This window comes from Prunus mume, linkage group LG5 (assembly GCF_029339155.1).
Source record: "Prunus mume cultivar Tortuosa linkage group LG5, ASM2933915v1, whole genome shotgun sequence".
In the NCBI taxonomy this organism is placed as follows: domain Eukaryota; kingdom Viridiplantae; phylum Streptophyta; class Magnoliopsida; order Rosales; family Rosaceae; genus Prunus; species Prunus mume.
Window position 1 is genome coordinate 25,529,752 of NC_142702.1, and position 14,727 is coordinate 25,544,478.

General features: G+C 36.8%; 3 protein-coding genes across 3 annotated transcripts; all 3 read right to left on the reverse strand.

Annotated features, from left to right (window-relative positions):
• Nucleotides 1–79: 79 nt before the first annotated feature.
• On the reverse strand, nt 80–2,968 carry ACR9 (ACT domain-containing protein). The gene is made up of 6 exons (XM_008235372.3): nt 2,624–2,968; nt 2,306–2,527; nt 2,079–2,184; nt 1,122–1,473; nt 627–911; nt 80–546 (listed from the first exon to the last, which is right to left on the reverse strand). Exons 1-6 carry the CDS (start codon nt 2,775–2,777, stop codon nt 400–402), a joined length of 1,266 nt encoding a protein of 421 aa, XP_008233594.2. The 5' UTR covers nt 2,778–2,968; the 3' UTR covers nt 80–399.
• Nucleotides 2,969–3,121: 153 nt separating this feature from the next.
• On the reverse strand, nt 3,122–3,607 carry LOC103332626 (histone H4). Its single transcript, XM_008235374.3, has one exon. It carries the CDS (start codon nt 3,527–3,529, stop codon nt 3,218–3,220), a length of 312 nt encoding a protein of 103 aa, XP_008233596.1. The 5' UTR covers nt 3,530–3,607; the 3' UTR covers nt 3,122–3,217.
• A 3,528-nt stretch (nt 3,608–7,135) lies between these two features.
• On the reverse strand, nt 7,136–9,352 carry LOC148917429 (uncharacterized). Its single transcript, XM_089053240.1, has 4 exons — nt 8,927–9,352; nt 7,755–8,776; nt 7,561–7,666; nt 7,136–7,421 (listed from the first exon to the last, which is right to left on the reverse strand). The coding sequence occupies exons 2-4, from the start codon at nt 8,324–8,326 to the stop codon at nt 7,401–7,403; spliced, it is 699 nt and encodes a 232-aa protein (XP_088909366.1). The 5' UTR covers nt 8,327–8,776; nt 8,927–9,352; the 3' UTR covers nt 7,136–7,400.
• Between the last annotated feature and the right edge of the window lie 5,375 nt (nt 9,353–14,727).

Genomic DNA, 14,727 nt, shown 5'->3' on the forward strand with positions numbered 1-14,727 from the left:
TGGCAGTTCTCTCTATGCTGCTGAACCATAACCACCAAATCAGCAGAAATCATCATTTTCAGATGAACACATCTCAGGATACAAAGAAAACAGAAAATACATTTCCATTCGATATAAGCAGTTGGAAGATGAAAATACAACATACACATATGTTCCAAACTTGAACAAAACAGAAGTACATATGCAGGACGGCAAGCCTTGCGGCAAAAGCTACAAACATAGTTCTGCAGTCTCACAGAAGTGTCCTAGTACACAACCGTGAACTTCATCCTAAAATAGCCAGTAGAGACTCTACACTCCTCTAGTGCAGATAACTATAACTATTTTTATGGAACTGCTGTACAGCACACTCACTAAATGGGAAGACTGCAATCCTCAAAAGGGGAGAAAATTAACAGTTCACCACCCCATCAAGGTTCTTCTAACTTTCTCTACAATCTTACCTCTAGCTTGTTTGCTTGCCAACGGAAATTCACGACTATCATCCAGAAGAAATCTGTAGACTTCCCACTGGCAATCTAAAGTTGAATGCCTTACAATTTCAGCCTACACATCAGCAATGAAATAATGAGATAAAGAAAGGGGGCATGCCACAAAATGACAGGAAACTCAGAACAAATTCTTACCGCGAAAATAGATACTCTCAATTTTTTTAGTGCTAGGGTAACATCATAGAACACAAGGGGCCTCCCCTTTCCACATAACTCAACTGGATTAGCAACTAGGAGTTCGATATCTGGGCCCCTATTGGCAATGATCACTCGCAATGGGTGAACCATCTCCTCCTTTAAACGAGAACACAATGCAACCTGACTTTCGGGATCCCCAATCTTTTTTCCATCTGTTTGCTGAATAAATAGGTCCAAATTTCGGAAGCCTTTCTTAGTTGAAGAGAATCTACCATAAGCGATCTAAATGAGAAACAACAAAGACTTCTATCAGTAAACTTTTAAATTGCAAACATATATAAGTATTCTAACACAAAAGAAAAGACACATTCAATAGGGTAGTTATGACCACTGAAAAGCAAAACTGAAGATTCTTTTTATTAAACATCTACAGGTGCAAGCACTGAAAAATGGTACTTAGTAAATATATTCCAACACATCATGAAAAAGTACCTGAATATTGCAATCCTTGGAAGTCCTCAGAATGTCATACAAGAGGCCCTTTTGATCAACACACTGTATTTGCAGCACTGTATGAACAGGGCTCAATGAGTTATCCACTGTAATACTAGCCTTTTTTACCGCTCCCATATTTGAGCTGATAGCTTTTGGATAGGCTTCCTCATCCTTCAGCTGATAGCTAAATAATTCTTCAGCAATGGCTGGTGGAAGAGAAGAATTCCCCTGCAGACTTTCATACTCAGGCCCTGGCAACTTAAGCTCACAGGTGATACAATACTCTCCTAAAGCAGCCATCAGATGCTCACAAATGTTATCTCTCCTCTGTTTTGTGTGTAACAAGTCCCTGAAATTATATGGCACCAAATAATGGGGGTCAATAACTGTTGCAAAGTATAACCAACATTTCTGAGCAATTACTATTTCATCAAATTATGCACTTTCAGAAACTACCCTTATGAAGCGATTGTTGAGACAACGAATTCTCATTAAACATAAAAGAATTCCCAAGTTTGGTTACAATAAATATCCAAAATCAAAATACTACGAGAAGAAATGCAAAACACTAATAAGCCAGAATACATATGTGGTTGTCCCAGCAAAAATGGAGGAGTTAAAAACTATAACCAGATCAGACAATTCATCCTATGTATTTCCAAGCTAATGCATTTGTTTAAAACTGTGGGAATAACTAACTCAAAAGGGTCACAGCCAACAGGAAGATCTTAAGACTGGCATCTAATCTCAATGTCTTAAGAGTTATTCGCAATCCAGACAAATATTAAACAGCAAACACCGGCACCTTAATGTCAAGCATGCTTGGAACAGAAACAAATACGAGAATTGAAGCAAAGGTGGATAGTTCCTGATTACTATGGTTGCTAAAATTAATAACTACAATACTGATATGCAATTTTCTGAAGGTGCAAATCCTTGCATCGGAAAACTCACAAGCAATCTGTGATGAAGAAGAGGTCCAAAACTCTGCCATCTGGGGTGGGCATCACTTTGACTCTTTGAATCAGAATTTCAAGCTCACAGAGGACTTTGGTAACATCTACATGTGTACAAAACAATAACTTCTTCATTACTCAAACATATAAATGCATAAAAAATTAAAGAAAAATAAAATAAAATAAAAAAACAAGAACAAGTAACGAGAAAGTAATGATGTTTACCATGCAGTGAGCCTCTCTGGTCATGGCACCAAAACTTCAACAGATAGACTGGAGGAGGTGTGGGGACATTAGAGACTTGACTGAGGTAAAAAGAGAAGAAACACGAAGGTGGGCACGCAGAGGAAAGCCGATCCTTCAAGCTCTCCCAATCAACCTTGAGCGAGCTGTGATGGGGAACAACCCACAACACTATATAACACCATCTTCCATCCGTCGAAAAATCTACACCACACAAAAACCAAAATCTAAAATCACAAACCCAACCATGAAATTTCCAAAAAACCAGGTGAGAAAATGAGAGATCAAATTATCAATTACCTCCCTTCGTAATGCAAAGGCCAAACTGGAGGATAATTCTGCAGAGGTCGCAGCCGAGGCCGGCCTTGTCGGGACAATTGACCGTGACGACGGAGGGCTCGCTGGGAGTCTTGCCCTCCTTGATCACAACGACGTCGTCGCACGGAATGCCCATCGCCCAATCCGGTAATTACGGATATACCACCGTAAATCGTTGGCCTTCGAGAGATGGCATAGAGAAAGGAGAGGAAGGTTTGGCGTTCCCAGCCGACTTCGGTGGGTTTACGGGTTAAGATTGAACTCTCGACAACGACGAGATTGGGGTCTGTCGGCTTAGTAGCGGGCCCCACAAAAATAATTATGCCACGTCAGAAAAGTTTAGCGGTCCAGAAATTGCCGGGCCCACAATAACAGCATTTGTTTTTTTTTTGTTTGCCGGTAAATAAAATTTATAAAAAACAAAATGATGGCGATCGCGATTGAATGGGACGTTACAACTACTCAGTGCTACTGGCAAAGTGCAAACAAAGAAAAGACACTTGGATTTCGAATCATAGCGAAAAATTACATCGCGGAATCTGGACCGTTTAAAATTCGATCCCTGCATTTACAAAATTAACCCCCGAATCCGTACAAGGTCCTGCCCTGCCTCTTGAGCGCGTAGACGACATCCATGGCGGTCACCGTCTTCCTCCGAGCGTGCTCGGTGTAAGTCACGGCGTCGCGAATCACGTTCTCCAAGAAGATCTTGAGAACACCTCTGGTCTCTTCGTAGATGAGGCCGCTGATTCTCTTCACGCCTCCTCGTCTGGCAAGCCTTCGAATCGCAGGCTTGGTGATGCCCTGGATGTTGTCTCTAAGGACCTTACGGTGCCGTTTGGCTCCGCCCTTGCCCAGGCCCTTACCTCCCTTTCCACGGCCAGACATCTTGGAAGCTCACGGCGTCGTTTTGCAGATGGAGTTACTGAGAATGTGAAATGATTGTGCGGTGTGGTAATGGGATGAGTGGGAGGAGTCTATTTATAGCGGGAGCGGGTGAAGGCGTTGATCCTTGGGTTTGGGTTTGGGTGATTTTGAGACGTTGATAAAGTGGGATCGATGGCGGGTGTTGTTTGGGAACACGCGTAGCGTGGATCGTGGTTTTGTTTTGTGGCGGGATATGAAACTTTGTTGGGCGTGTAAAGATTTCGGAAATTTAAACTGGGAATTTTGATATTTACAATTCGAATAAAAAGTGTATTTCCCGCTATTTCAAAGTACCGTTTTTTCCTGCCAAATAAAATGGCGGGCGCCATGCTTTTTCATTTCCTGCCCTTTTTAAATGAATAGGTTACAATGTAATGTGGAATTATAAATTAATTGGGACTCAAGTACATGGCAACTGTTGTGCTTCAAATAAACTCATGGAGGGTGTACTAATTCGCAATTGGAATTAAAATCATGAATTGAACGCGTTTACTTTACATCAAGCAATTCATAAGTAAGTAGGCCTCACATTTTGTCTTTCGGGTGGGAGGTGATATTCAGAATGCTCGATCACTAACCCATCCAGAATTCATTTTTCTGCTCATTATAACCTCACACACTATTCAAAATTCCAAATTTACCACTCACTTTAATTATCCAACAAAACCTATGACGTTCAATCATGGTAACGAAGAATTTATGCATTGCCAATGTTATTATTTCGGGCAAACATGTTGAATGAATGGAAATACTTTTGGGGTTAGTCGAAGTGGAGAGGGAGGGATAATGAGTTGAATGAATGGAAAAACTTGCAGTTAGCCGAAATGGTGAGGGGAGAAGAGAAGTTCTTATAAAAGAAAAATATTGAATGAAGCAGTTCAAAAACAGTCGTATTGGCCTTGCGTATATATGCTTTGAATTGCTATGTGAAAGTTGAAATGGAGAGAAGAAAAAAACTGTCATATGTGAAACCCTGTTACTAAATTCGTACTTTTTGAACTTGTCAATGGTAATAAGCACCTTGTTACGTGGTTAATATTCCTTAGTATTGTCATGCATGTAGCCACACCTTTGTTGATGGTTTCTTTCAAGATCAAAGCCAAAATAAGTACAATCAAGGATCCCATCACCAAGCCTTGTCACAGCTTCAACAAGCTGCCCTCTCAACCTTTGTGACACCAAACATCCACCTGCCTTGACACACTCCCTATATAGCAGCAGGTACGCAATTGCTACCCTCAGCTTGGGGGCCAGAAGATCTAAAATCCTCACAATGTTCATGTAATGTTCTTGTCCTTGTCTTATTCCATCCAAGTAAGCTTCCACTGACCAATACTCACCCCTGAAGAAAAGCCCTTAGCTCAGGAGCTAAATCCCCATTGTCATCGGACCTAGCAATAAAGTCCTACAAAGAAGAAATGCAACGCCTTCAAGAGAATTAACATCCATAAGAATTTGAAACATGTACATGTAAAACACGTACATATAAAAAGCGGGTGGGTGGTTCTTTTTGTATAGTTTTTTATAGAGAGGACCTATCCCCTAGCAATAAATAACTACGTTGTCCTACAAAGTATTTATATGTTTTTAAGAAATCAAGCAACATAATTGTAATTAATATACTCCCTATTAATAGCATATCAATCACCCCATTTCTTTTAGTTGATCTCGCCCCCTAAAATTGCCACACACAAAAAAAAAATGTAAATTACATATCCAATAACCTATGAAAAATATAATATAAATATATACATATAAAATATAGGTATATTATTTACAAAAAAAAAAGTCAGTTACTTTGTAATTGCGTATATTTTTCATAATTAAAAATAGGTACACAATAATTTATATAAAATATAGGTCATTATTTGAAGAGGAAAGATAGGTACATTATTAGAGGAAAAAAATTGGTAAGTTATTTGGAGAGAGAAAATAGGTTACGTTTGATAAAACAAATAATAGGCATAGAAAAAAGCATAAGAATTTGAAACATGTACATGTAAAACACGTACACTTTTCATACGATAAAAAGCATAATTAGTATGGTGTGGGTGGTCCAAATTTGAATTTTTGTATAGTTCCAAAATTAATTCCTACATCTATTACAACCATTTTATAATAGTCATTATATACAATCCAATAAAAACTGTTTCATATTGATTCCTACATTAATATACAAAATGCAATAATGGCTTAGTTGGGGGTATTTTTGGAATCTGAAAAGTACAATAAATCAGATTTTATGCTTAATTAGGTAACTTGCTGAGTTGGATCCTAGTCATGGGTTTTTACTTATACGAACAAAAAGTGAAGGGTTTTAGGTATGGCAAATTGAATTTAAAGGGTGTAAGCTATACTACAGTTTTATTATATAAATAGTATAGCCGCGCGGCTATACTATTTTTGACATGTGACGAAATGGGCGCTAGCACAGGCCTTTTAAAAATAATAATAATGATAAATAGTACGCGCGGCTATACATGGATTTTTTATAATAAAATAATATAGCCGTGAGGCTATACCCCGGTTTTGTTAAAAATAGTCTAGCCGGTCGGCTGTACAATTTTTGACAGGTGGCAAAATGAGCGCTAACGCCAGGCCCTTTTGTTTTATACATAGTATAGCCGACCGGCTATACTGGGATTCCTTTTATGGAATAACAGTTATATATCCGCGCGGCATTGCCGGGATAGTTTAAGTAGTATAGCCGTTCGGCTATACTATTTTCATAAGACCCCATGAAGCTCTTAACCATACTGAACCCAAAGTGATGCACAAAGCAAAAGCATAGTTAAGAATTTGTGGATCAGCTGACATAATCAAACTCTGTGCAAGTTCCCAATCATGGCAACTCACCGCACCCAACTCATTCCTTTCTTGTGTACTGAGTTTCTTTTCTTGCCTAAGTTTGTCATTCTTCTCCGTAATCTCATGAACCACCACTGTCTCACAGTTTACCATTCCTTTCCATCCTCAACGTCCTCGGACTATATAGTTTGCCCCTACTTGCCCCTATTTTGCTTAATATAAACAAAATTAAAGGGAAAATTAATGAAAATTCCAATTTCAAAACCACCCGGTGACAAGCCAACAAAACAGTAATTCTTGCTCATATTAATTATGGATCTTTTAGCATCCAATTAAAAGTTTGAAACCTTACTTTCCAAATAAAAAGATATTTGGAATATTTCATTATTCTTGGCTTCTTTTTACTCCCTTTAATAATGCAAATGTCTCTCCCTAGAATCTTCAACCGACTAACAAAATCAACCAGATTTTTGACAACCTCTCAAGTGAAAACGTTAATGCCCATAAAATCGATATTATCTTCGGAAATTTTCTCAATTCTCATCTCTTCACTGTTCTGATCAATAAATTACTTATCAAAATTGCTTTGAACACCCAAACAAAACAGTAAAAATGCCAATATCAATAAATTCAAATTTAAGAATATGTAACATACAGGTGAATTAAATGGTAGCAAACAATGGAGAGTGAATATGTAACAAAGAGATATAAAACCTAGTGTAGCCTCAAGATAGCCGAACAATGGAGAGAGTATGTTCCAAGCAAGAATCTTTGAAAATAATTAAACGTGACCAAAGCATGATAATTTTATATAGTAAACAAGGAACATTAATTCAATATCCTAAACAAAAACAAATACAAAATAGCCAATAATGGCCTAGATGACAGTAATTAAAATTACTCAATAAACTGTAATCCCTCCATCCATCCACTTTTTATATAAAAAATTCCGTTTGCAGTCTTTGGGTTTTTTTTCTGATTGATTTTTCATGCTACATGGAGGCTTTCTCATGCTGTGTAGCAGCTATTTCGTGCTTGCTTCTTCCTACAAAACTCAATTATATTATGATAAATTACACTCAAAGGCTAATAAAAACACTTATAGACATGCAAACAATTCAGTCTCTATTGATTCATGGTCATTAAACAAATAAAATAATTTCATGTAAACACATTCATTTTACCTCCCACATAAAAGAACTCTCATCCAGAATGATTTCATCTTCTTGTTTTGGCTGCTTTGTGCTAGCTGCACTCTCCGCTTCTACGGGTTCATAATCCGCGCACTCTCTGAGAGTCATAATCATCATAAACAACAAAATTAAACCTACAAATTAATGTTATTGATGAAAATACGAGAAATGTGAAGAAAACTTACGGGGTAGAGCAGAGCGTAAGGCTAAACCAATTACGGGTCTCAATATCCATAGGAAGAACCGTTGAATGTAAGGTCTCAATCATATGTCTTCTTCCTTGAACAATTTGAAACGTGGTGATACAAACATGTTGAACCTCATCACATTCTTTGTTAGTGGCAGTCTTAACATGAACAAAGTCTTGGTTCCCTAGATGAACCAAACAGGCACTCACAAGTTCACCAAATTGCAATGGTGGATCCGCAATCTCAAGGCCGTTCAATTTAAACAGTTGGACCAGTGAATATGTAGTACCACCGTCATCATCTTCTTTCCTCTTCAAGGAGTATGCTATAATCTCCTCCGCATTATACAAATTTATGGCATAGATAGTCTCGCCTACAACCACGGCCCTCCCTCGGAAAGGAGTATAAGTGTCAACTTCCACTCGTATCCAATCCTTTCTAGCAACGTGAAAAGCAACGACATCCAAGTTTCGATGCATGTCAGACAGTTGATACAAAATAAGGCTAGAACAAACGGCATAACCAGTTACCATCATGATAAATCTATAGGAAAATGGAAACAAAGGCATTCGCACCCAATCCTTCTTATCAGGATTGTATTTCCCAAAACCTAGACTCTGACTTCAGTATCCAGGGCCATCTCTCTTCAAGAAAATAAATTGTGCCATATGCTGAAACAAATGTTCCACGCGGCCTAAATTTTACTGTAGACTCACAAAGGATCTAAATTCCCAGTTTTCGTATTAAGGATAAACCCTCCAAATGACCTAAGGCGACGTTTATCCGAACCCTCTTCTGTAAATACATATAGTTGGGAGCGTTCGAAAATCCTTGCAGCCCGAACGTTAAAACTACTGAACTTGGCTACAGGTTCAGGTGCAGCCATATCCTTAAGTTCTCCTCCGAATTTGAACTTAATTTCATATATGGCATCAGTGTATTTGCCCCGAACGAAACTTACCATTAAAAACACAGATTTATCTTTCCCTTGATTCACTGTCATCCCCTCCATGGGCAAGCTGGATAGAGAAGAGAGAGATTAATAAATGAAGGTAGGTCAAAATTTTATATATTAAAAAAAAAAAACTGCAATGCGAATCAAGAACATCAAAAATTTTACAGAGAAACAAAAATTAAGAAGATAATCCACTAGTATGCCATGCACTGACCTTGGGTAAGGATGAATGGCTCCATGTTTGCAACTGCCGGCCCTATTGGGGCGTAGTAGGCAAAGCTCTTTCGATATCAATTTCTTCAAATCGAGCAGGGCCAAAAGCGTGGGTTGATATTGCTCTTTCTCCCCCAGTTCGCCCTGAGAATTCTCCATCTCCCATATCCGGGCCAGTTCGCCCAGTGACTTCTCCATCTCCCATATCTTGTGCAGAGATTTCTTGATCTTCGATGTGCAAGTTGCGCATGAGCTCATCCTGGCGTGAAGCCAACGTCAATGCATGGTCTTGACCCGAGGTGGAATCAACGGCGGCGGCCATGGTATTTGAATGCTAAATTGAGGCAAAAGGGAATTTAGGGTTTGGGGATGCCTTATATAAGGTGGAATCAACGGCGGCGGCCATGGTATTATGGCTGGTTGTGGGTATGAAATATATGCTGAAGATTGGAATTTATTCAAGATATAAATTCGCTTTTCATTCATCCGTGTAGTGATGTATTTATATTACGTCCTAATCGATCTTGATAGGAACAGGAAACTTATAATTGTCTTGTTTTTTATTTTGTTGAGAGAAAACAGGAAACTTATAATTGTTTTTTTTTTTAAAAGGGAAACACGATGAAAACTTATAGTTGTTTTTGAATATGAGTATGGAAACTTACTTTTCTAATTTAGTATTCTATTTAGTAGTGTGTTTGTTTTTTTTTTCTTACCCTTTTTATGATTTTTATTTTTATTTTTTTTGGTTTTGGGTTTGCTGGTGAGATTGGGTTTTAGGGCCAATTGATGAAGTGGTTTAGTTCAAAGCCCTATATAATTTATGATTTTATTGTCAAAGGTTGGTGGACTGGACTTTGACTCCACTTCATTGTCCAAGATAATCAAAGGTTACCTATGTTTTCTCAGTTATATTTTAGTTTTTTGTTTGTTTGCTGGCTGATTAAAAGGATTAAATATTTGTTTGTTTCTATCTTTTCTTGTAGATTACCTGCATTATGAAGAATTCATTTGGGTAAATAATGGAGGATCAGAAAGAGTTTTTTCATTTTGTTGAAACGTTGCATGCTGAAAATGATAAACATGTCATTGGTTCTGGGGTTTATTTTTACAGTTTCAAGTTTAATCCTAATATTTCTCACTGACGACAAAGAAGTCCAAAATGTGTTTGTAAAAGTTGTTGGAGAAAATTCTGATTGAAGGCCCTACAGCTATTGATGATGTTGTTTTATGGACGTATTTTTCACCCAACAAAAGGACTTTTCCTAATTGCCTCATGATATAGAGTTGAGGAATTGAATATGGAGTCTATAAGATCACTTCGAACACAATCTTAAAGATTGGACGAAGCTAGGGAAGCCAAAGCCTGAATTGCTTATAATGATAAGCTTTACTACCTATCAAGACTGGCGATGGTTCTTAGGGCTATAAGGTAGTTTGTTATATTTTGTTAAAATTGGTTATAGTAGTTTAGTTTAGTTTTAATTGTATTTGACATAAATTCTTTGTATTGTTTGTAGTGAGTTGATTTCTGGTGTATGTCGCATCCATTCTAAGGGGTTATATCATGGTAAGTTGCGTTCGCGGAGTAATTATGTATTTATTGAAAAATGTCCCAAGATAATCAATGATCTTTGGATAAATTAAAAAGTGATGATGAACGTGCACGGAGAAGAAAAAAGGTTTGGATGTTGGACCAAGTTCAAAGCCCTATAGATTCTAAGACTTTGAAAATTTATCTCTCTTATTTTATTTTATCCATCTATTTTCTTTTTTCCCTTCATTTCCTCATAGAAATTTTTTTTCTGGCGTTTGTAAAAGTTGTTGAGAACATTCTAATGTGAAGGCAAAAGAAGTTTTATAGGACTCGCTACGGCCGTCACTCCCAACAAAAGGACTTTTCCGTCATGATATAGAGTTGAGGAAGGGAATATGGATCATGTTATGAGGTGCTGAAGCCAAAGTGGACTAAGCTTAAACTAACTACCAAGACTGGCGATCGTCTCTTTGATTCTATAAGATAGTTGGTCATATTTTGTTAAAATTAGTTATAGTAGTTTAGTTTAGGTTTAATTGTATTTGACATAAATTCTTTGTATTGTTTGTAGTGAGTTGATTTCTTGTGTATTGCTATCATGGTAAGTTGCGTTCGCCAAATGTCTGATCAATGTTGAGAGATCTTTGGATCAATTAAAAAGTGATGATGAACGATGTACGGAGAAGAAAAAAGATATTTACCTATGTTCCAATCGTTATTTCTCAACAGGGTTATATGAAGATGAACGATTAGTTTGGACCTTTGTTTGTATGGCAAATGTCTAAAGATAATCAACTGGCTTTGGATAAATTAAAAAGTGAACGAACGATGTATGGAGAAGAAAAAAGATATTTCGGACATTTTATGTTGGACCAAGTGTTCCAATCGTTAAGGGAGAACAAAAATAATTGGTTGGAATGTCGCCACTTCTTTGAGTTTGTATTCTAAGACTTTGAAATTGTTGTTCTCTATCTCTTTTATTTTATTTTATCCATCTTTTTCTTTTTTCACTTCATTTCTTTCTCATAGAATTTTTTTTTTTTGGCGTTTTACAAAGTTGTTGGAGAACATTCTAATTGAAGGCAAAAGAAGTATTTTAGGTAGATTGTTTAACGGCCGTGGACGTATTTGTTCTCCCAACAAAAGGACTTTTCCGAATTGCTCATTACAGAGTTGAGGAAGGGAATATCTATGTTATGATTGCTTCAAACACAATCTTAAACATTGGACGAAGATTGAAGCCAAAGCCTAAGGGCTTATAATGATAAGCTTAAATAAATCAAGACTGGCGATGGTCGTCTTAACGACTTTTGGAGTGATTATATAAGATATCATATTTTGTTAAAATTGGTTATAGTAGTTTTGTTTAGTTCTAATTGTATTTGTAAATTCTTTGCATTGTTTGTTGAGTTGATTTCTTGTGTGTATGTCGCATTTATTTAAGACGCATGGTAATGCGGAGTAATTATTTATTTATTGAAAAATGTCTGAAGTCAACATGAGGGATCTTTGGATCAATTAAAAAGTGATGATGAATGATGTCATTTTGGTTCTGGATGTTGGACCAAGTGTTCCAATCGTTTGACAAATGTCTAAAGATAATCAACGTTGAGGGATCTTTGGATTAGTTAAAAAGTGATGATGAACGAGGTCGGAGAAGAAAAAATATATTTATTTTATCGTTGGACCAAATGTTCCAATCGTTATGACAAATGTCTGAAGATAATCAACGTTGAGGGATCTTTGGATCAATTAAAAAGTGATGATGAACTATGGAGGAGAAAAAAATATATTTTGGACATCTTTTGGACTTTGGATTGAGTGTTCCAATCGTTACGACAAATGTCTGAAGATAATCAATTAAGGGATCTTTGGATCAATTAAAAAGTGATGATGAACAATGTATGAGGAGTTTGGACACTGGATGTTGGACCAAGTGTTCCAATCGTTATGACAAATGTCTGAAGATAATCAAGTTGAGGGATCTTTGGATCAGTTAAAAAGTGATGATGAATGATGTACGGAGAAGTATTTCTGACATTTGGACCAAGTGTTCGAATCGTTATGACAAATGTCCGAGATAATCAACGTTGAGGGATTTTGATCAATTAAAAAGTGATGGTTAAAGTACGGAGAAGAAAAAATATATTTCGGACATTTTAAGAAGTTCCATCGTTACGACAAATGTATGAAGATAATGTGACGGATCTTTGGATCGTAATGAACAATGTACGGAGAAGAAAAAAGATATTTAAAACGTTGGACCAAGTGTTCCAATCGTTATGACAAATGTCTGAAGATAATCAATGTTTCTTTGGATCAATTAAAAAGTGATGATGAATGATGTACGGCGAAGAAAAAAGATATTTATTTTATGGACGTTGGACCAAGTCTTCCAATTGTCAGGGAGGAACAAAAATAATTGGTTGGAATGTCGCCACTTCTTTGAGTTTGTCAAAGATTCTAAGACTTTGAAATTGTGGTGAGTTCTCTATCTCTTTTATTTTATTTTAGTCATTTCTTTTTTATAAATTTTTTTTTTGGTGGCGTTTGTAAAAGTTGTTGGAGAACATTCTGATGTGAAGGCAAAAGAAGTATTTCATAGAACTCGTTCAACTATTGACGATGTTGTTTTACGGCCATGGACGTATTTGTTCTCCCAACAAAAGGACTTTTCCGAAATGCCTCATGATACAGAGTTGAGGAAGGGAATATGGACAGAACACAATCTTAAAGATTATTGAAGCCAAAGATGATGTTGTTTTGATCGTCTTAATGACTTTTGGCCGTAGTTTAGTTTAGTTTTAATTGTATTTGACATAAATTCTTTGTATTGTTTGTAGTAAGGACGTATGTCGCATCCATTTAAGGGGTTATATCACGGAGTAATTATGTATTTATTGACAAATGTATAAAGATAATCAACGTTGAGGGATCTTTGGACAATTAAAAAATGATGATGAACGATGTACGGAGAAGAAAAAAGATATTTCGGACAATGGACGTTGAACCAAGTGTTCCAATAGGGGAGAACAAAAATAGTTGGTTGGAATGTCGCCACTTCTTTGAGTTTGTCAAAGATTATAAGACTTTGAAATTGTGGTGAGATTTTATTTTATCGGAAGTCAGTTGTTGGAGAACATTCTGATGTGAAGGCAAAAGAAGTATTTCATTGAACTCGAACACAATCGTATTTGTTCTCCCAACAAAAGGACTTTTCCGAATTGCCTCATGATACAGAGTTGAGGAAGGGAATATGGAGTCTATGTTATGATCGGTTCGAACACAATCTTAAAGATTAGGTGAAGCCAAAGCCTAATGGAAATTGCTTATAATGATAAGCTTAAACTACCTATCAAGACCGGCGATGATCGTCTTAAACACAACAGCCATCTTAGCTCAGCTGGTAGAGCGCACTTCTACTATGGGTTCATAATCCGCGCACTCTCTAAGAGTCATAATCATCATAAACAACAAAATTCAACATACAAATTAATGTTATTGATGAAAATTCGAGAAATGTGAAGAAAACTTACAGAGTAAAACAAAAACTTAAGGCTGAACCAATTACGGGTATCAATATCCAGAGGAAGAACCGTTGAATGTGAGGTCTCAATCATATGTCCTCTTCCTTGAACAATTTGAAACATGGTGATACAAACATGTTGAACCTCATCGCATTCTTTGTTAGTGGCAGTCTTAACATGAATAAAGTCTTGGTTCCCTAGATGAACCAAATAGGCAGTCACAAGTTCACCAAATTGCAATGGCGGAACCGCAATCTCAAGGTCGTTTCAATTTAAACAGTTGGACTACTGAATATGTAGTACCACTGCCGTCATCTTCTTTCCTTTTCAAGGAGTACGCTACCATTAGACAAATTTAAGGCAGAGATAGTCTCGCATAAAACCACAGCCCTCTCTCGAAAGGAGTATAAGTGTTAACTTCCACTCTTATCCAATCCTTTGTTTCATTTTTCTCTTTCAATCGCTACGCCACCTGGTGACAAGCCAACAAAACAGTAATTCTTGCTCATATTAATTAAGGATCTCTTAGCATCCAATTAAAACCTTACTTTCCAAATAAAAAGATATTTGGAATATTTCATTATTCTTGGCTTCTTTTTACTCCCTCTAACAATGCAAATGTCTCTCTCTAGGATCTTCAACCAGATTTTTGGCAACCTCTCAAGTGAAAACATTAATGTCCATAAAATCGATATTATCTTCGAAAATTTTCTCAATTCATCTCTTCACTGTTCAGAT